This window comes from Salmo trutta, chromosome 31 (genome assembly GCF_901001165.1).
Source record: "Salmo trutta chromosome 31, fSalTru1.1, whole genome shotgun sequence".
NCBI lineage: Eukaryota > Metazoa > Chordata > Actinopteri > Salmoniformes > Salmonidae > Salmo > Salmo trutta.
This window is the reverse complement of record NC_042987.1, coordinates 16,756,183-16,778,114: the sequence shown is the minus strand read 5'-3', so window position 1 is coordinate 16,778,114 and position 21,932 is coordinate 16,756,183. Positions and strand designations below refer to the sequence as shown.

At 42.5% G+C, this 21,932-nt stretch overlaps 1 protein-coding gene across 2 annotated transcripts in view; it reads right to left on the bottom strand.

The window, feature by feature from the left end:
* Positions 1-100: 100 nt before the first annotated feature.
* LOC115169645 (solute carrier family 22 member 23) overlaps positions 101-21,932 on the bottom strand; it is a 63,566-nt gene continuing 41,734 nt past the window's right edge. For both annotated transcript variants that reach the window (XM_029725470.1, XM_029725471.1), the window contains exons 5-10: positions 20,311-20,438; positions 10,180-10,282; positions 8,965-9,203; positions 8,176-8,208; positions 6,151-6,274; positions 101-4,847 (exon numbers count right to left, since the gene is read on the bottom strand). In XM_029725470.1, coding sequence (XP_029581330.1) covers positions 3,281-4,847; positions 6,151-6,274; positions 8,176-8,208; positions 8,965-9,203; positions 10,180-10,282; positions 20,311-20,438 — 2,194 coding nt within the window. In that variant the 3' untranslated portion in view covers positions 101-3,280. The remainder of the gene's footprint in view (positions 4,848-6,150; positions 6,275-8,175; positions 8,209-8,964; positions 9,204-10,179; positions 10,283-20,310; positions 20,439-21,932) is intronic.

The window sequence follows — 21,932 nt, the reverse complement described above, 5'->3', positions numbered from 1 at the left end:
AACAACATAAAACAAGAACCTTGCACAGAAACACCTCAAAATTCAAGAGGTGGCTTGAAAATTGTCCGAAGACCAATTAACTCAACCAAGACCCAGAATGCATCATTGATCAATAAATAGTGAAGTTTATTCCGACACATATGGCTTATATACAAATGCATTATTCAAGTTAAAACAAAAAAGGGAAAATTAAACTGATAAAATCCATGTTTTTACATTCATTCATTCATTCAAATCATGCAAAAACAAACTGTTACATCAGGACTTTTTCTCATTTTCCGCAACATAGTTTGGCTGCAGTGGGGACAATTTAGGATGAGGGGAGTCATTTGATCAGTTGAGAACCATTTCCAAACCACTGTATAATAGTACAACCTATCAATGCACAGCGTATCATAGTCAGTTTACATAACATCAGTCTGCTTTTCCATCTCTGAATGCATTTTCTTTACCACTATATACTCAATGTATCTACTTGGACTGTTTTAGTACAGCCACTTTCCAAGCCATCACTCTACCCATAGAAATAGAATGAGTCATTATACGTCTGACTAACCATACACCATCGCTGGTGCTGCCGTCGCTATTACATATGAAATCCGAGACTGTAACGTAAGGTTGTAATGTGTTGTACTGTGACATTTTAAGATAAGAGCGGTTGCAGTTCAAGAAATGTGGGGTGAGAAGTATTGCTACAGCTGCAGACGAAACACTCTTAACATTTGTACGATTGACCTCTTCTGTTGTTCCAGTGTCAATAGACTATCGTGTGTTAATAACACCATCCTCACATCACAGCTAACCAAATGTAGTAATCTGACTTGACAGGAGTACAGGAGACATGGTTTGAGGCGTGAAGTCTATTAGATATTAAAAGAAGCTAAGAGACTCATACAGGGGGTGTAATGAAGTTTTACTTGATTCACATATCCTTTCTTCACCGTGCTTGAATTTTCTGGACAAGGTGTATGTAGTATTAGGAATGAAGACCACAGCAACAAGTATATCTTCTTTAACAGTGTGCTTATTTACCAGTAAATAACCAGAGAATAAACAGAAAGTAGGTTGTTACACTTTTAGTATTTACATAGTTCATTTTACATCCATAGAACTACATGACAGTGTGTGTTGTGATGACTACTGTATGATTAGTGTACAGTAGAGTGATCAGTAGCTGCTATTGCATGATACATAATACTTTGGTCACCTCCAAAGCCATTGTATTTTCCTGTTTAAATATATATTAATAAACACACTGTAAAAGACTGGACTCCATGGCATTTGAAAGGACAAGACGTCAATCAAAGACTTTTGAAGAAAAAAAAAAGCTCTACATCACAATAAGTGATGTTGTATTTGTAAACAGTGGCCTAACAACACAGAGATCTCATCACAATCGGATGCAATTGCCTAACCAGTGAACTGACAGCCACCATTTTGTTTGCCCGGTATGTACTATTGTCAATAGTCAGTCACAGACGTTGGTAAAACATGACGTTGCCACTAGACATTTGAGTTTTTCAAAGAAAAAGAAAGCTCTTCATATATTTTTGTTTTAATTAAAAATAATCAGAGACATTGGTTGTAGTTTTTGCTAATAACGATCACAACATTTCGCTATCATGTCTGTATTGATTACAATGAAAGTAATTAATGTAAATGGTAGTTAATATTTTGAAGTAAAAAACTAACAAAAACAAAGAGGGATAAGCTGACATTTCAAATCGCAACAGAATTTGAGTCAATATCACAAATATATCAATTTTGCATACCTTGGTGAAGTTTAAATATTTTCTGGTATATTTCGGGGGAAATATACTAAAAATATTTTTACATCACCAAATACACTAATTACATGTAGAAAACAAACACAAGATGGTGGCAATGACAGATGTATTTGTAATGAAGACAAAATCCTTTTGAGAGAGATAGCTCGTGTTTTTTTAGGTAACATTTAAACATCACCTCTTTGTTTCATGGAAAAGTTCACATTTTTGTTTACATGCTTTGTCCCCGTAGCGAAGGATAAAGTGCCACTTACATTCACACAAATAATGTTAACAGTGCCCCCTATCTTTATACACTAAGGACACCCCCCCTCCCCCCGTGAAATAATAGCAATATTTTTTTGTGATCAAGCGCAACATCAGTAGCACAACAACAAACTACGCAATTTGACCTAGAATATCACATTAACAAGATCCAATTGCATACAGTACAATTCATGAACGTTTTTAAGAGTGGAAAAAAATGTCCCATGAAACATTGATATAGTCTGTAAATTCTCGAATGTTTCACTTACAGGACCGCAACGTGAACAAGCACAACATAGTCCTAAAGGACCAACAGACCTCTCACTTATACCACGTCGCCGGTACAGCTCTCCTTCTCTCCACAAACAGTCCATTGTCCTTTTAAACGTATGAACATGCCTCTTCAGTTCACAACATTCTCTTTCTCTAGTACCTTTTCATACACCCATGCTCGTATAACACTAAGGACTGAAGTCTTGAGATGTTTCGCTTGTGATTTTTAACTCATTGCATCATACATTAAAACATCTCCAATACTTGGGGCAAAACTCAGAGTCTTTTGGTTTTTCATATTTGGCAAATTGCTCTTTTCCCTACAAAGATTCCATTCAGTTTCTGAGAACTAATTTCAGCGACAACAAAAACCAATTGGGTGACACTCTAACCTCGGTTTAGATATCTGGCACTGTTGACATTCAAAATTCTGCATTGTATTCTTAAAGTATTTTTTTTTCTACATAAGGCAAATGTACATCAAACACATTGGGCGTACATCTAAGTCTGCAATTGAGGCAAATGTACAGTCAAATGTTTTTTAGTGGTATGTATGGCATCTCCAACTAAGCATTGGGATCAAGTGTCAGAGGAAGTCAAAGGGAGTTTTGGCTGGTAGTTTCTCAGTCTAAAATGACACGTACAGATTCCCCCAACAATGTAAAACGCTGAAGATATCAGTTATGTACAGTTCCACACTGTGGCAGAGTAACCACTCATTACTGTCACCTCAGCACGGTTCTCCTGTCCTGTTTTCTGGCTGTTCCCAGTAAAAAGTGTCACAGAGATACACTTGTTCCTATATCAAGCTGTTCCCTCTCCTGTCCATCACTGGCATTCTCCCTACAGAGCAGTCAAAATGTCTAAGGCCTGATCAGCTAGTTAGTGACCCCATACATGTGACCTGGATGTCCAGGGCTTCTTCCTCCACGAGGAAGGGGCACACCTCCTTGTTCCAGAGGTAGAGCCTTGGATCAGGACGATGCCACCCCGTTGATGACGCGGTTTTCTGAGATAGTACAGTCCATTATAGGGAGGATACCCGAGTCTATGGGGGAGGAGATGGTGCAGTCCATTATTGTGGAAGCGGTGGCCGCCTCTGTGGTCTCAGAGTCTGTTACGTTGGGGTGCTGTGAGTCTATGACAAGCGGAATGGTAGAGTCCAATGAAAGGGGTTGAACAATGTCTGTGATGGGGAGAGTGGTAGAGTCCACAGTGGGGGTGTGAACAGTGTCCATGACAGGGGGCATGGAAGAGTCCACTGTTGTGGGGATATGACCTAAGTCATTGGGTGGTGGTGGTAGTGGGCAGATGGGGGGATGAACAGGGGCATGAGCTACGACAGGGTAAGCGGGAGAAACAATAACATTATTAACACATGGGGATGAGTCCAACTCTGGAGTATGGACAGAGTCTGTGAGAAGGGGAATGGTACAGTCTGATGTAGGGGGAGGAGGAGCGGGGAGTTTGTCATCTAGAGAGTATATGATCGGGTCTATGGTTATGTGGTCAGTAGAATCAATAGGAGTCGTACAGTCCGCCATGGGGGGAGGGAGAAGAATGTCATTGATGACAGGAGTAGGGGAGGGTGTTGGAGAGGAGGGTAGAAGGTCAAGTACAGGGGGAGTGGTATAGTCCAATGTAGGGGTGGTTTCTATGACAGGGGGAATGGTAGAGTTCAATGTAGGGGTGGTTTCTATGACAGGGGGAGAGTCCAATGTGGAGGTAGGGGGAGTTTCAATTACTTCTGGAGCATCCAATGAAGTGGGGGTGGATTCTATAACAGGTGGAGTGGAAGGATCCAATACGGAACTAGGGGTGGATTCTATGACAGGGGGAGTGGAAGGGTACAATGCGGAGGTAGGGGTTGAATCAAGTACTGGCGGAATGGTTGATTCCAATAAAGAGATGGGAAGAGTTTCAGTGACAGGGGAAATAGTGTTGACCAAGATGGATGTATGGATATCTTCTGTGAGGGGGATACTAGTAACGTCTTTAGTAGGGGAGGGAGCCGTCTCATCATTAACAATGAAAGTGGATAAAGGGGCAACAGAATTAATGAGGGGTATATCAGTGGAGTCTTCAGTGGATTTGCCATCAGACTCAGGCTGGTGTGACATTAGCTTCCTAGCGGAGGGCGCCGAAACGTCAATAACCGATGGTGCTGTACGGTCAACAGCGGAGGACGCCGTGAACTCCATTGTGGAGACGGCGGTGGCGGCCGCCTCGTGCAGCGGCGTGTCGTGGACCCGGGTGTAATCCCTGTTGCTCTCCAACTGGGCCAGGAGGAGGCGCTGTTCGCCAGGCTTCCTGGGGGGCAACAGGGGCTGGCGGGTGTAACACTCTCCGTCGGCCAGGGTCTCGGGCAGGGGCTGGTAGCGCGTCTCGGGGAGGAGGAGAATGCAGATGATGCAGATGAGGGTGCAACAGGCGAAGATGATGTGGTGAAGGAAGTATCCCTTCTGGTTGTGGAGCTCCATGATGGGGGCGGTCAGCATGCCGAAGCCAGCGCTGGCGAGCACCAGGCCCAGACCCCCACCCCTACGGAGAGAGACAAGGACCGTCATGTCAGTAATCACTTTTGAAGCCTACACATCTAAACCAAATCTCAAACCCACCCTTGGCCCCTACTCTCTAAGCTCTCATGTGGATTTGAGAGGATACAGACCACCACCCCATACAGAGATAGACAAGGAACATCAGTAAGGAAGTCACTATCTCTGAAGAACATGACTACACCCGATCCCAAAACAACCTCCAAGCCCCACTGTCTTTAAACCATATCCATCCTGTAGAAAAGGTGTGACCTGAAACCTCTACCATTTCCAGTGCAATGTTCTGCTTTGTTACATTCCAAGTCTATTCAATTTCAATGCTTTCTTTATATTCACATTCAATAGCACATTCCCCATTCCAAGCCCCTACTATTCTCATTTCCTCATGCAGACGCACGTGGTCTGTGTTATTGACATGTCCTTGCCATTTTACGCCCACAGCAGCAGAGACTGCTGCAATACCATGTAACAGCATCCTGCCAAAGCAGTACCCTCATTTCTCTCCTGTCTGCTCTGTGACTGGCCACCAGGTGGCGATCCACAGTCACTCTTCAGGCAGTACAGTGCACCACACCTTACATAACACAACACAGCATCATGATGATGATGACGATCCAAAGCTGTGTCCGTTTGTCAAGAGAGGGAAAGGCTAATTCAAAACAAGGCTGATCTGTAAAAGAGACCTCGGCCTCAGCATGACTCCCTGTCAAAATAAAGGTTAAATAAATTAATAATAATATAGAAATATGGATATTGAACTACACCTTTATTATGGTTGTGCATTTAACAAGAGAGCCATGATCACACACACTCATTTGAAGTGCTTATAGCAGGGTAGTAATATTCTGGTGATATCCTGGCAGGTCAAAGACACTGAATCATGAACCTCTCTATTGAGATCAGACTGCGACTACATTCTACTATGATAGTGCGCATCACAAAACAGGGTATTTTCCCTTCACACTACGTGATGACAGCAACCTTCAAAACTCCACACCTCTATCTTTCTCCAATTCCAGATGTGTATACAGTATGTTTTTCATAGCTTGACAGAGTGAATGTTCTGTAAAATGTTATAAAATTAACCAGACACTTGACCCAACCCATCTCTGAATAAAAGGGGAAGAAAATGGAAACCCTGTTTTTGATTTCCATGAAGCTTTCTCCTCAACCCTGGCCTGCACATATCCTGACTGACGGCCCCCTCTGAAACCTATCCCTCACCTCCCCCTCGTCCCCTCTCTGTGGTACGCTCCAGTGGTCCGTTCCCAGTGTGTGGGTGGGCTTACCTGATGACGGTGGGGGTGATCTCAGCGCAGAAGAAGATGCTCAGGTTGCTGACAGCGTGGGAGGAGAACATGCCGATGATGGAAAAGGCGATGGAGAAGTTCTTATTCAGCGTATCCGAGCGCTCTGGACAGACAGACAACACACGAGTCAGCCATTAAACACGACTCAGAATTAAGTTGAGATTTGTGTATCTGAGTACTCTGCATAGCAAGAAAACAAACTTAACAATTATCCAGCCATCATACAGAGAGAATACATTCTAATGTGCTGTAGAAAGGTGAGATTAACTCAATAGAAAAATACTATATCTAACCCTGAATGAATGATTATCATATGAGAAGGCTCAGTGCACTGATGAACAGTACCTAATACATTCTCCTAAGAGCAGGTTGTTATTGAAGTAGTAGGATGATCCTATTAAACCTACTTAGACTGTTACATAATTCCCATGAGTGTATGTTGTTGAGCATCCTGTATGTTGTCCATCAACCTGACCATGTTATCCATTTAACTAAACTAGCCATGACGGATTACCCTGACGTTTATCTGTCTGATCCTCAGCTAAACAACAGCAAAACAATCCTAGAACTAACTCACACGGTGCTGCCGAATGAGACGTGTTAAAATTGACAGACGATCATTTGAAACTGGTCTCAGTTCAGTTTGTTGCTGAATGAGACATGTTTAAATTGACAGAAGATCATCTGAAACTGGTCTCAGATTAGTTTGTTGCTGAATGAGACATGTTTAAGTTGACCTAAGCGGATAATCTGAGGCAGAACTCAGATCAGTTTGCTGCTCCTCTCTAATCCTCTGGCTGTCAGACAACAGGCCACGCTAATTTTGCTGCCAGGTGGAGGATTAGGGATAGAGAGAACGGAGAGAAGAGAGGAGCTAGATAAACACACAGGGGAAGAAGAGGGCTAGAGGCTAGTAGGGTTAGCTAGGGTCAATGAGACCAAGCCAAACAGAGAGGATCATCAGAACAAAGCAAGGATCGGGAAGTGAAACACAGACAGGAAGACTTCTAATAGTTGTAAGAAGTTACATGAAGACCAGGCAAGATCAAAAAAAGTTCTGATGAACGATGGCGATAAAACCATATAACGTACTATAATACCATGCAGTAGTGTGGTTATTACACAGTCAACATCAGGTTTATTTGTTATAATGGACTGTAGTACTACCAAGTTGTACAACTAGCCTACCGCTGGTTTCATGTGTTAGCTGTTCCGTTTCACTGAAGGACAAGCAGGCTGGATCTGAATGTGTGTTTATGCAGTAAACAGAATGCAGCTAGCTTGTCCTTGAGAGATGTATTTATTCCTTGATGCCTACGGGCGTTCTGAGCCACAGTCACATGGTGCCTGTGTTTGAACTGTCACTCGTCAGAGTCGGCAAACAGAAATGACACGCCATGGTTTGCTCTATCGGGATCTGACTGAACTCTGCAATGAGTTTGACTTTGTTGTTCTTAGGGAGTGGGTGGGAGAGTGGGAGTGATTGGGAGAAGGGGAGAGAGAGGACAAGTCACAGTATTTAGGTCGCAGTGATAGTGAAAAATCAACCTTTGCTTTAAACCACCTCTATTGCTCAACAAACACACTGCAAAGCCCCCTTGTTTTTCTGCTACTATGGTGGAACACTGACATTTTCTTAGTGTCCTCCAATCTTACACAAATGTCAGAGTTCCTCCAATCTTCGTCTAATCACATCAAAGAAATCATGTTAAGACATCTGCAGCTAGCCAGCCATCATAATGTGTTTCTAACGGCTTGAACCACATTTAAGACAGTAGATTGGTTATCAATTTATTGTGGAATTCTCTCATCTGCCTAGGACCTTGTTGGTTTTTCATCAAGCAGCTACAGTATTTCAAGTAAGCTGATTATAATGGAGTAAACCGTTAAGATCCAGAATGATGGGCTATTGATTAGTTAAGAGTCTAGGGTACAGCAACCAGGGAAATATGGGCTGAGTTCCCACTAGAATGAATAGGAAAGAAATCGATGGTTGTACTGTACCTATATTGAGATGTACACTGTATTTCCCCAGCACTATCGGAGCCATAGGGAGAGAGAGGAAAACAGAAACAGGTTAATATGTAGTCAAATGATCCCTCTCACACACACACACACACACACACACACACACACACACACACACACACACACACACACACACACAGTGAGATTTCCAGTCACAAAACACACATTGGTTACACCATTGCAATAACAAGACAATATGTTTGCTGTTTGAATGATCTCAAGGTGTATTTGTAGGTCTAGGTTAAATATATGTTCCCTCAACATTTAAGTGACTCTTTAAAAAAGGACTAAGTACTCTGTCAGATTTCGGACAACATCCGTCCTTGTTACACAGTAAAGAGACCACCTCCCACACACCTACAGTCAAACTCAACTTCAAAAACAACTATACAGTAGCTAACTATAAAGACTATTTCACCTCCACCCCCTGGAGGTCAGGGCCCCTGAGCACATGCCCTGCGTGCCCGGATGTCGGTAATTTGGTGATGATTAGGCCCGACTAGCTGGCTAGACTACCTTACCTAGCAATGTTAGCTGACGCTGGCTAATTGATTGACTGATTTAAGACGAAGACTGCTGATGCACTACCAAATTTTGAAATGTGGGTTGTACTTTTCTAACTCTCAACAGAAAAAAATGTGTTTTTTTGGTCAGGGGCCCCCTAGTGGCCACGGGGCCTTACACGCAGTGCATAGTTTGCGTATAGGAAGAGGCAGCTGTGTGTGTGCACTATACCATATGCGTATTATACTGTAGGCTACTCACAGTTGAGCAGGCCTAGCTGCAGCAGTGATGCCAGTGCAGTGATGATCATGAACATGAGCAGGCCTCCCCTCCTCCCCATCAGGGACACTGCCGGGCACAGTGCAATGCATGATGCCACTGCGATGCCCGCCATGGTGTAGTAGTCAGCGTAGAAGTTGTGGAACATGGTGGACTCGTGGGTCTCGTGGTGGTCCATCATACTGCGGGCAAAGCAATGGTGGATACCATAGCCCGTCAGTCTGGATACAGGGAGAAAGGAGAGGAGAGAGAGAGCGAGGAAAGGGTATGAGGAAAGAGAAAGAGATAATAAAGACAGGGATAATGGGTATGTGGTAGTGCAAGAGATGGAGAAAGGAGTAAGGAGATGAGTGTACAGAGGACAGAGAGAAAGAAAGAGGGATATTGGGAGAGAGGACAAAAAAAGACCATATAAGTTCAGACAGAGAGTAAGGAAGAAGGAGAAAAAAAAAAGAGGAAAGTGAATTTCTGTGAAACAAAACTAAAAGCACACAAACCCTCTTGCTCGTCTCCAGTTCTCTCATAAGAACACAGCTCATGAAAAATGTATGGTCAGACTAGTCAGGGACACTGTGCACTGAAATAGCCAGGGCTGTGTCTAAGTCTGCTGTCTACAAATGACTGGGTTACGTGAGTGAGGAGAGGTGAAGCTTGTTCTGAAGGCCAACGGACAGAAAGACCGGCGGACAGACAAACGGACAGAGAGACAGGACTGCAAACTGCACAGAGACAAGAAGACAGAGGGATGGACAGACTGATGGATAGACAGACAGACCTGCTAAAAGCACAGACGGCCACTGCTGGATGATACTGCATCGAGCTGACAGGTCAATAGTCCCATAATCACGGCACACCGGTTTATAGGTAGTTTCAGGAGCCAATGATAACGAGTGTTACCACAATGACTGGAAGTCTACAGGAACATGCTAGCTGTTCCCATAGACTTCTAGTCATTGCGCTATAGGTGTTGCGCAAATGAAAGTGAGAAACTTCCTTCAAACTGAACGCAGAGACATAAAAATGGTATCCACAAGTTCATCTGACTCTGGGGAAGTAGATTAAGGGCCTCATTGCTAAAATCCAGAAGTATCGCTTTAACACCCAGAGTTGTCTGACTGGCAGCTACATCATGGACACAAGCACACAATACTACATAAACTCAAACAGGAACACACACACACAAACAAAGATACTTACGAGTTCACGCAGAGGACCACAATGTTTTTCCACAGGTTCCTTGTCCCCACCATCTTCACAATACATGTCTTTTTGGGTTTCTTCTGAAGAGCTTTCTGCAGCTCTGAAACAACGTAGAGAAATCAGGTAAATATGACCACAATGCACTCATCTACAGGCTGTACACAGCCAACCAAAGGGCTTCATAGAGTGAGTGGGGGGGGGGGGGGGGACGACAAGTGAGTGAATGAATGAACAATTGAAAGAGGAATGTTTTAGGAAGTCAACGCCCCAGGACAGCGCGCAGATCATAGCATGGGGCATGGATGTTTTGAAGTATGAGGTGTTGCTATGAAAACAAACCTCTGCTTTCTTCATGTGCACACACACATACATGTATGCACGTGACGGGCAACATTCCAAGTTTGTACTCAATGTTTCTCTCTATACAATCATGGAGCTTTGAAGTCATCCTCTGGCCTAGCGGCATAGCCATAATACCTAGTATAAAATTGGCCCTCAAACGGAAGGCCCTTTTCAGGGGTTAGTTATGTTACATTCAGTAGGCTAGATAATGTGTGTGTTATCTAATCTTTATTTGGACAGGGAAGATATGAGACCTAGGACTCTTTTTGAAATGCACCCTGTATAATAGAATATAAAACACACACTACCAGTCAAAAGTTTGGAAGCACCTACTCATTCAAGGTTTTTCTTTAACTATTTTCTACATCATAGAAAGAAATAACACATATGGAATCATGTAGTAACCAAAAAAGTGTTAAACAAATCAAAATATATTTTATATTTGAGATTCTTCCCAAGTAGCCACCCTTTGCCTTGATGATAGCTTTGCACACTCTTGACGTTCTCTTAACCAGCTTCATGAGGTAGTCACCTGGAATGCGTTTCAATTAACAGGTGTGCCTTGTTAAAAGTAAATTCCTGGAATTCTTTCCTTCCAAATGCATTTGAGCCAATCAGTTGTGCTGTCACAGGGTAGGGGTGGTAAAAAGTAGATGGTCTTTTACCAAATAGGGCTAAGTCCATATTATGGCAAGAACAGCTCAAATAAGCGAAGAGAAACAACAGTCCATCAATACCTTAAGACATGAAGGTCAGTCAACCTGTAAACTTTTAAGAACTTGGAACGTTTCTTCGAGTGCAGTTGCAAAAACCATCAAGAGCTATGATGAAACTGGCTCTCATGAGGACCACCACAAGAATGGAAGACCCTGAGTTATCTCTGCTGCAGAGGATTAGTTCATTAGGAGTTACCAGCCTCAGAAATTGCAGCCCAAATAAATGCTTCAGAGTTCAAGTAACAGACACATCTGAACATCAACTGTTCAGAGGAGACTGTGTGAATTATGGTCAAATTGCTGCAAAGAAACAACTACTAAAGGACACCAATAAGAAGAAGAGACTTGCTTGGGCCAAGAAACACAAGCAATGGACATTAGACCGGTGGAAATCTGTCCTTTGGTCTGATGAGTCCAAATTTGAGATATTTGGTTTCAACCACCACCGTGTATTTGTGAGACTCAGTAGGTGAACGGATGATCTCCGCATGTGGTTCCCATCGTGAAGCATGGAGGAGGTGGTGAGATGGTGGCTACCACAGCATTCTGCAGTGATACGCCATTCCATCTGGTTTGGGCTTAGTGGGACTATCCTTTGTTTTTCAACAGGACAATGATCCGACACACCTCCAGGCTGTGTAAGGGCTATTTGACCAAGAAGGAGAGTGATGGAGTGCTGCATCAGATGACCTGGCCTCCACAATCACCCGACCTCAACCCAATTTTGATGGTTTGGGATAAGTTGGACTGCAGAGTGAAGGAAATGCAGCCAACAAGTGCTCAGTATATGTGGGAACTCCTTCAAGACTGTTGGAAAAGCATTCCAGGTGAAACTGGTTGAGAGAATGCCAAGTGTGTGCAAAGCTTTCATCAAGGCAAAGGCCGGCTACTTTGAAGAATCTCAAAAATATTTTCATTACTACATGATTCCATATGTGTTATTTCATAGTGTTGATGTCTTCACTATTATTCCACCATGTAGACAATCGTAAAAATAAAGAAAGATAGGTGTCCAAACTTTTGACTGGTCCTGTACTGTAAACTATTACATAAATATATATATATAGTACATATAAATAAGTAAACAAATACATAAATCAGTGGAGGCTCCTCAGAGGAGGACCATCCTCCTCATTGAAATGTAATATCAATAAAAAGTGAAACAATGTTAGCCTTTTTAGATAAAACTATACTAAATATATTAATATGTCACCAAATAATTGATTAAAACACACTGTTTTGCAATGAAGGTCTATGGTAACTTCAACAGCACTCACTGGGGTAGCACCATGGTGTAGCCAGAGGACAGCTAGCTTATATTCTCCTCTGGCTACATTGACTTCAACATAAAACCAAGGAGGCTCGTAGGCCTCACCCCCTTCCATAGACCTACATGGTCATTATGACCAGTTCCGTAAGACGACCTACAACCAATCAAAGCTTTTGCAGTATGAAGTGATATGTTGTCCATCCAATCATAGGATTAGGATCAGAGAATGAACCTAGTGTGTTGTGTTGGGGTTGTGCTGCAGAGCATTATGGGGGTGGGGGGGTTCTATGTGTTGAGAAGCTTAGTGAGCTGGTTATGTTTGTATAATGACAAACCAGGGCGAAGGTTTAACTACTTTTAATGAACATGTACCACCTGCCCCCCCGCATAGCCAGCTGGGTGACGTGTTAATAACAGTTAGACTACATCTTCCTTCCTTTAAAAGAAAACTACTTTTCTCTGTAACTACACGTCACATCTCATTTGTTTACTCAACCTGCATAACACGCAATTTACAATAACACACATTTCTTTCCTTTTTTTTACATTGCTCTCATCACTTAAAAGGCAATGAACATATTCTGATGTATTTTTTCCCCCAACTAAATATAGTCTGTCCAACAATACTCTATTGTGGTTCTATTTCTTTTCACATAAACAAAACATTCAGTCCAGGTGCCCCTTTTTACATTTTTTTTAAGCAATTCTCAATAAGCCTTTCAGGGGCTCAGAGTCCTTTTTGATCGTTCTGCTGAAGTGCTTCCTGAAACAGTTGGACAGCGTTCGTCGTCAGTCATAGTTCCTGTAGTGATGTCTTGGAGTCGTACATGATCTCCAGGTTTCAGTTCAGGTAAGTGTCTTATACTTTTGTCGTGTCGCTGTTTTTGTTTGTCTTTCTGTTTTTATTTCGCGAGTTTGACTTTGTGAGCACCTTCGGGTGTTAGCAAGTCCTCATGGATGGGTAGGTTGGTTCTGATGCGACGTCCCATCAACATTTGTGCAGGTGAATGTAAGTTCTGCAGCGGTGCGCTGCGGTAGAGCAGAGTTTTTAGGAAATCCCCCTTTCCATCGTGTGCCTTTTTCATCAGACCTTTGACAATTTTGACTGACCTCTCTGCTAAGCCGTTGGACCTTGGGTAGTTGGGGTGTTGTGTCGGAATTCCTAGTCGTTAGCGAACGATTAGAATTCAAAACTTGAGAACTGTGGGCCATTGTCCGAGTACAGTTCAGACGCAACCCCATGTCTTGCAAAGACTGATTTCAGGTAGGTGATTACAGCTTTGCTGAAGGTGGTTGGCAGTGTTGCTACTTCTGGGTAGTTTGAGTAGTAGTCGGTAACAACAATGTGACTTTTGCCATTGTAGTCAAAAAGGTCAGCTCCAACTTTGTAGTAGAGTCTGTTGGGTACTGGATGAGGCATTAGCGGCTCTGCTTGCTGCTTTGGCCTGTAGGGCAAACACAGTTCACATGAAGCAGTGGTCTGGCTTATTTCCTGGTTCATTCTTGGCCAGTACATTACTTCTCATGCTCGTGGTTCGCATTTTTCTTCACCCAAGTGGCCCTCATGTATTTTCTGTAGAATTTCTTTAGGTAGTGTCATGGGAATGACGATCTTGTTGCCTTTGAACACTATGTCATCCACAACGGTGAGCTCTGCTCTGCACATCCAGTAATCCTGTGTTCTCCTTAGACAGTTGTTTTTCTGTGCGGGCCATCCCATCAGTGTTGTTTCTTTCAACTCTATCATTGTTTGGTCAGCTGCGGTCTCTCTTTGATCTGCTCCATTTTCTCAGAAGACACAGGAAGTGATGCTACGATCATGTCGACGTAGGCCTGAATCTCAGTGTTTTTCTGTGTGTCGAAGATCTCTTTCTTGTCAACTGCTCGAGAAAGCGTGTCGGCGGCGAACATGAACTTTCCCGGGGTATGGCTCATCTTCACATCAATCTTTTGCAGTCTGATCAACAATCTCTGGATTCTCATTGGACAATCATTCAGTGGCTTAGACATGATTGACACCAATGGTTTGTGGTCGGCTTCTACTTCGAAGTCGTCCGTAGACATATTGGTGAAACCTTTCGCACGCGTATGTGCTGGCCAGTAGTTCTTTCTCTATTTGTGCATACCTTGTCTCTGCGCCTGTCAAGGCTCTGGATGCATAAGCGACGGGTTGCCATGTGTCGTTATGCTATTGCAGAGGAACTGCTCCCAGGCCAAACTGTGACGCGTCTGCAGAAATCCTTGTGCTTTTCGCTGGATCATAGAACCTGAGCAATGGCTCTTCTGTGATTGTGTTCTTTAGGTTTTTGAAGCAGTTTTCCTGTCCATGGGACCCTTCCCATTCGTTTTTCTGTTCAAGGAGACATCTGAGTGAAGCGGACTGTGCTGACAGTTGAGGTATGAACTAAGCAAAGTAGGTGATCATGCCCATGAAGCATCTCACGTCATCCTTGTTCTTCGGGCGCTCCATGTTTTTGATGGCTAATGTTTTCCTTGGGTCTGATATGACTCCATCCTCTGAAAGTATGTCTCCCACGAAGGTAAGTGTTTTCACACCAAACTCACATTTGTCCTTGTTTAGTTTTAGGTTGACTTTCCGTGTCAGGTCCAGCACTTGTCTCACTCTCGCGTCGTGTTCTTTTATGGACCCCCAGACGATGATGTCATCCATCATGGTCTCCACTCCTGGAATGTGCTCGAAGATCATGTGGATTGTCTTGTGGGAGACCTCTGGCGCTGAGAGAATCCCATATGGTAGACAAAGAAATCTGTACCTGCCCTCAGATGTGTTGAATGTGCATAGCCTTGAGCTTGCATCGTCTATCTTCATTTGCCAGAATCTTGATGAGGCATCAAGCATACTGAACCACTTTGCTCCATCAAACTGCGACATTATCTCTTTTCTGGTTGGCAACTTGAAATGCTCTCGATTGCTTTGTTGAGATCTCGGGTCTAGATATATCCTGAGATCACTGTTCTTTTTCACTACAATAACCAGTGAGCTTACCCAGTTTGTAGGTTCATCCATTTTTGTGATGATGTCCATCTTTTCCATGCGTGGAACTTTTCTGCATGTATGCACAACTGGAGTAATTTTGTCATCAGTACCTTTCTGTTCTCCTGGTAAACATCCAAGACCCTCAAACACATCCTCAACCAGTAATGATTCTTGGTCATTTTCAGTCTGTGATGTCACTACATACACTCTTTTCAACAAATTGAGCTTTTCACATGCATCGATTCCTGGAATAGGCTGTACACTCTTTTCCATGATCAGCAACTGTGCTTTGAACTGTTTTCCTTCGTGCTGTAAAGTTACTATGCAGCTTCCTTTGACTGGTACGTTCTCCCCAGTAACCTTACATTTTCATCGGTGTATTTTGCTCTTCACTTTGTGTTTTGTAGTCACCCAGCGACAACAGGTTTACCTGTGCTCCAGTATCAAGCTTGAATGGTATTATAGTTTCATTCACAGTCAATGGCACAATCCACTCAGCTTTAACGGCATGGCATATTTCCACAGAATCAACAAAGAATTCTTCAATCTCCTCCTTGACTGTGTGAACCTTTTTCTTTGTACCCTCAGCTTTGCAGCATTTTCAGAAATTATTTTTCCCAGTTGTTACATGATTTGCCATTTGCAGGGCAATTTTTTGGCTTGTGGATGAATCCACATTTTCCACAAGTAGTGTTTTGATTTCTCTCTTAAGCTTGTTTTTGTTTTGTAAGGTGTTGTGTGTGTTGCTCCTCTCTTCTTATTGCATACACTGACGTCTCATCCCTACGCAGCTCTTTAGCTTGTGCTCTGGTGGTTTCAGCTGCTCGACACATATTCACTGCTATATCCAAAGTTAAATCTTGCTCACGCAGCGATCTCTCCTTGAGTCCATTATCAAGTATGCCACAGACTATCCTGTCTTTCACTAGTGAGTCTTTCAGATTTTCAAATTCACACATTTCGCTCAGTGTGTTCAGCTCAGCCAAATACTGGTCAAAACGGACTCCCTGTTTCTGATCATGAGAGAAAAACTTGTCTCTCTCAAATGGGAAGTTCTGGCTTGGTACAAAGTACCCCTCAAATTTAGCCATTAGCACAGTCAATGTCAAGTTTGCCTCGTCTTGCTGAAAGCCATTGTAAAATGTCCAATGCATCCTCTCTAATAACATGCAGAAAAATGGAAGCTTTCAATTTGTCATCATCTCCCCCTGCTCCACTGGCTACTAGGTGGATATTGAATCTGCTTGAAACGTTTCCAATCGTCAGCTAGATTGCCTGTTAACTGCATAGGAGTAGGAGGACTAAGACTATCCATGACGGGGAACAGGAACAGTGTCAATTTCTTTTACTTCAGTATGTTGCAACAGGTTCCAATGCAGCCTCGCTCTCGCTGCTGTCACTCTCGTTGTTGCGGCTCGTTGCCCTAGCTCTTGCAAGCTATCATCTTTGACTACTCACGTCACTTGACTTGTGGTAGAATGTTCAATTTTCATCGCAGAAATTTGCAGAGTAACTCCTTTTCTCTGTCTTGTCATAGCGACTACCAATCTGACACCATGTTATGTTTGTTCCTTGTATAATGACAAACCGGGGCGTAGGTTTAACTACTTTTAACTTCTCTAGGCTAGGGGGTGGTATTTTCACGTCCGGATGAAAAGCGTGCCCAAAGTAAACTGCCTGCTACTCAGGCCCAGAAGCTAGGATATGCATATTATCAGTAGATTTTTTGGTAGAAAACACTCTGAAGTTTCTAAAATTGTTTGAATGATGTCTGAGTATAACAGAACTTATTTGGCAGGCAAAACCCCGAGGACAAACCATCCAGGAATTTTTTTTTTTTGAGGTCACTCTTTTCAATGGGTTTTCAATGGGAATGTAGAATTCTAAGGCAGTTGCTTGCAGTTCTTTTCGCTTCCACTGGATGTCAACAGTCTTTAGAAATTGGTTGATGTTTTTCTTTTGTGTAATGAAGAAGTAGCCCTGTTCAGAACGAGGGTCGAGTGAAGTGTACTGTTGTGGTTGAGGCGCGTGACCTGAAAGCACGCTCCACTTTGTTTTCCTCCGGTATTGAACACAGTTTATCCCATCTTAAATTTTATAGATTATTTACGTTAAAAAAATACCTAAAGTTGTATTAGGAAAGTTGTTTGAAATGTTTGGACAAAGATTACAGGTAACTTATGAGATATTTTGTAGTCATGTTGCGCGAGTTGGAATCGGTGTTTTTCTGGATCAAACGCGCCAAAAAATTGACATTTTGGATATATAACTACAGAATTAATCGAACAAAAGGACCATTTGTGATGTTTATGGGACATATTGGAGTGCCAACAGAAGAAGCTCGTCAAAGGTGAGGCATGAATTTTCGGAGTTTCGTGTCGCGCCTGGCGGGTTGAATTATGATTGTCTGTGTTTGTTTGGTGGGGTGCTATCCTCAGGTAATCGCATGGTTTGCTTTCGCCGTAAAGCCTTTTTGAAATCTGACACATTGGCTGGATTAACAACAACTGTAGCTTTAATTTGGTGTACTACATGTGTGATTTCATAAAAGTTTAATATTTATAGTAATTTAATTTGAATTTGGCGCTCTGCCATTTCACCGGATGTTGTCAAATCGATCCCGTTAACGGGATTTGAGTCATTAGAAGTTAATGAACATAGAATTTAGCTAGAAAACTCAGTGTTTAGTCATGCAAGGCATTCTTCAACCCCCCCCCCCGGCATAGCCTGCTGGGTAACGTAGTCTAAATGTTATTAACACACAACAACACAGGTGACATTATTGGAGAGAGATTGAAAAGTGACAGTTTAGGGGATATTATTAAATTCAAATTAGTTTCTTCAAATTATAGGTGACGGAGGAGGTAGATTATAAATAGTATTCTTGGTTTTAGAGCTTTATTTGTTTGACCAGTTGGTGCAATTTAATTTGCCTTGCTAACTTCAGTAGCATTAGCTAGCTAGCTAGCTACCAGCTCGAGTGTGCAGTTGTTGCCGCCAATGCTACCGCAAATTTTTTGGAAGAACCCTTCATTCTCTTGGGTACACGGAAAAGGTCAGAATTAAAAGTGAGGGTCGACCTCTGCCTGAGATCATCTTCATGAAGAAGGATGAAAGGGTGAGGGCGTTCAATACCAATTGGTATCAAAAGAATAGCTGGTTAAGAGGGAGCCTTTCATCAAGCCGCCTGATCATGTGGACGAAGGTCTGCGTATTCAAACTGCGCAACACAACGAGAAAGGAAGAAGAAACATGGATATTCTTAAACGCTTATCGACACCACTGCATTTTTGGCATGTAAGAATTGGCTTTTAGAGGACACGACTAGACGGAAAGTTCCGCTAACAATGGCAACTACAAGGAGCTTGCAGCGGTAATTGCACGTTACAATGCTTTACTTGCTGAAAATATGGAACTTCCGACTGTCTTTTCTGGGATGTCTAAATCAATAAAGAATGACTTGATAGCTTCCATCGCATCATCCATTAAAAGTGAGATTAAGGAGAGAGGCTGAGGCAGCACATTTTTTTCCCGCACGTGCTCAAGTAGGCTTTCCACTTTCTTTCTGTATTTATTTAGCATAGGTGAGAACACAATCACTCCGGACAGACACAAGCAATAACTAATTTCATAAATGTTGCTGCAGCCTAGGCTACCTAAATAGATATCTGACATGCTGTATTGGATGAAAAAGAGACTATTTCAGTCTGATCAACTGTAGGCTACAAATAATAGCAGCTGCATACAGCCTATGTGGTCAGGGTAAACATCTGGTCAGGGTAAACAACATTGGTAACGTTATGTATTTATAGTCCATTTGTGTGTCAGGAGAAAATGTGATCAAATTTGGTTTATATTCAAAGCCAGGCTGGCTAGGCTGCCTATACGTTTTAATCCCAAATGATTAACTGGAATGAATTATTCAACATAATAGTGATGACAGATGTGAGTAAATGTTTTATTAGTTGCATAGGCCTGCATGATGCAAACATGCATAAAACAAGCTCAGCCCTGTGAGTTATATTGTCTATCAGTTGTTGTCTGTGTCTTCACTATTATTCTACAATGTAGAAAATAGTAAAAAAGAAAAACCCTTGAATGAGTAGGAATGTCCAAACTTTTGACTATTAATGAGCGCACACACACACAAATCACCCAGAAAAACAGTTACATTCAAAGGGGCATCGAATATACCATAACCTCTGTCACTATCATAGTTCTCTCTTGTCCACTGCAGGAATATAGCATTGCCTACAGTATGGCACTGCCTATGGTTGTATCTAGTCACTATCCCAAGTGATTGACCTGGCCCCATCTGTTGTCTGTGATCAATGCCTCTGCCCCTCCACCCTCGAAAGGCCCTAATAAAGTTAATTAAGGGTCCGGAGGGTCCCATCCGGAAGGCCATGGTGTAGGTTTACTATCCTGCCAATTTCCCTCGGCCCCAGGAGAGAGGACTGTTACTATGGGAACCAGGCATAGAGGAAGGAAGGGGATTTCCCCCGTCAGTCAGATCCATTCAGACTGACCAAGCACTTCTGTCTCAGAGACAAGCCAGCTGATCTTGCTAGAGAAATAGTAGATGTAAAGTCCTTTCACTTCAGAAAAAGACAAACTCCTCCACTTTCAAATAACAAAAAGCACAGCAAATACACAGAGAAAGAAATTCAAGCCCGAAGACTGACGTCTAGAGCTGAGTAGTTACACAGCATCAATATAACCAGTTCTAAAACTGAGATGAGTGTATCTGACTAGAGCAGTTAAAAAAGGGATGACCTCTCCCACTCCCCTGTGTACTATACCTGTGAGGATGTGATCAGTGTCCAGCTCGGTGTTAACCTGGTTCTTCTTGGCAATGTGTCCCATGATCCACTTGGAGCGGCCATACTGTTGAGTGGCCAGCAGCCACCGCAGAGACTCGGGGAAGATCCTACATGGAAACAAGAGAACAATCTGCTCAATAAAATATGAACCGTTGAAGCAATTAAATTAGTCCCTTTTTTCCCCATTGGGATTTAATGAGAGGCTGAAAGGAACCTCAATATATTATCCTCCTTCCTCAGGCTCTGTGGGAATCCCCGGGTACTGGAAAGTGTGTGTGTGTGTGTGTGTGTGTGTATTCATGCTTTCTTTCTAGCTGATTGAAACTCATTAATAACTGCAATACTGTACTCTCGCTCTTAACCACTATGCTACCTGCCGCTCATCAGGTATACAGTGTGAATACAAGGTAAATATGGTGGTTAATGAATGAGTATTTATTGCCCAAGCCTTAGAGACACCAGCTGTAGTAACATGTACAGTAGAGGTCCTTTGAATGGATGTTAAGCTATTAATTATCATACGCTATTATGGCTGTTACTACAGTGGGGAAGCACCACTGGAAAATTCCCTTGGGCCCAAGAAGCTTCCCTCTGATTCTACACAGATAATGTCCAATTCCATGTTCTCCCATGCCTCGCTATTCCCACTTTCATTTCATACATACACTACCGGTCAAATGTTTTAGAACACCTACTCATTCAAGGGTTTTTCTTTATTTTAACTATTTTCTACATTGTAAAACGATAGTGAAGACATCAAAATTATGAATTGACACATATGGAATCATGTTGTAACCAACAAACAGTGTTAAACAAATCAAAATATATTATATATTTGAGATTCTTCAAATAGCCACCCTTTGCCTTGATGACAGCTTTGCACACTCTAGGCATTCTCTCAACCAGCTTCATGAGGTAGTCACCTGGAATGCATTTCCATGAACAGGTGTACCTTGTTAAAAAGTTCATTTGTGGAATTTCTTTCCTTCTTAATGCGTTTGAGCCAATCAGTTGTGTTGTGACAAGGTACAGGTGGTATACAGAAGATAGCCCTATTTGGTAAAAAAAACAAGTCCATATTATGTAAAGAACAGCTCAAATAAGCAAAGAGAAATGACAGTCCATCATTACTTTAAGACATGGTCAGTCAATACAGAACATTGAGAACTTTGAACGTTTCTTCAAGTGCAGTCGCAAAAACCATCAAGCACTATGATGAACCTGGCTCTCATGAGGACCGCCACAGGAATGGAAGACCCAGAGTTACCCCTGCTATAAAGGATAAGTTCATTAGGAGTTACCAGCCTCAAACTGCACCCCAAATAAATGCTTCAGTGTTCAAGTAACAGACACATCTCAACATTAACTGTTCAGAGGAGACTGTGTGAATCAGGCCTTCATGGTCGAATTGCTGCAAAGAAACCACTACTAAAGGACACCAATAATAAGAAGAGACTTGCTTGGGCCAAGAAAATCGAGAAATGGACATTAGAGCAGTGGAAATCTGTCCTTTGGTCTGATGAGTCCAAAATTGAGATGTTTGGTTCCAACCGCTTGGTCTTTGTGAGAGACGCAGTGTGGGTGAATGGATGATCTCTGCA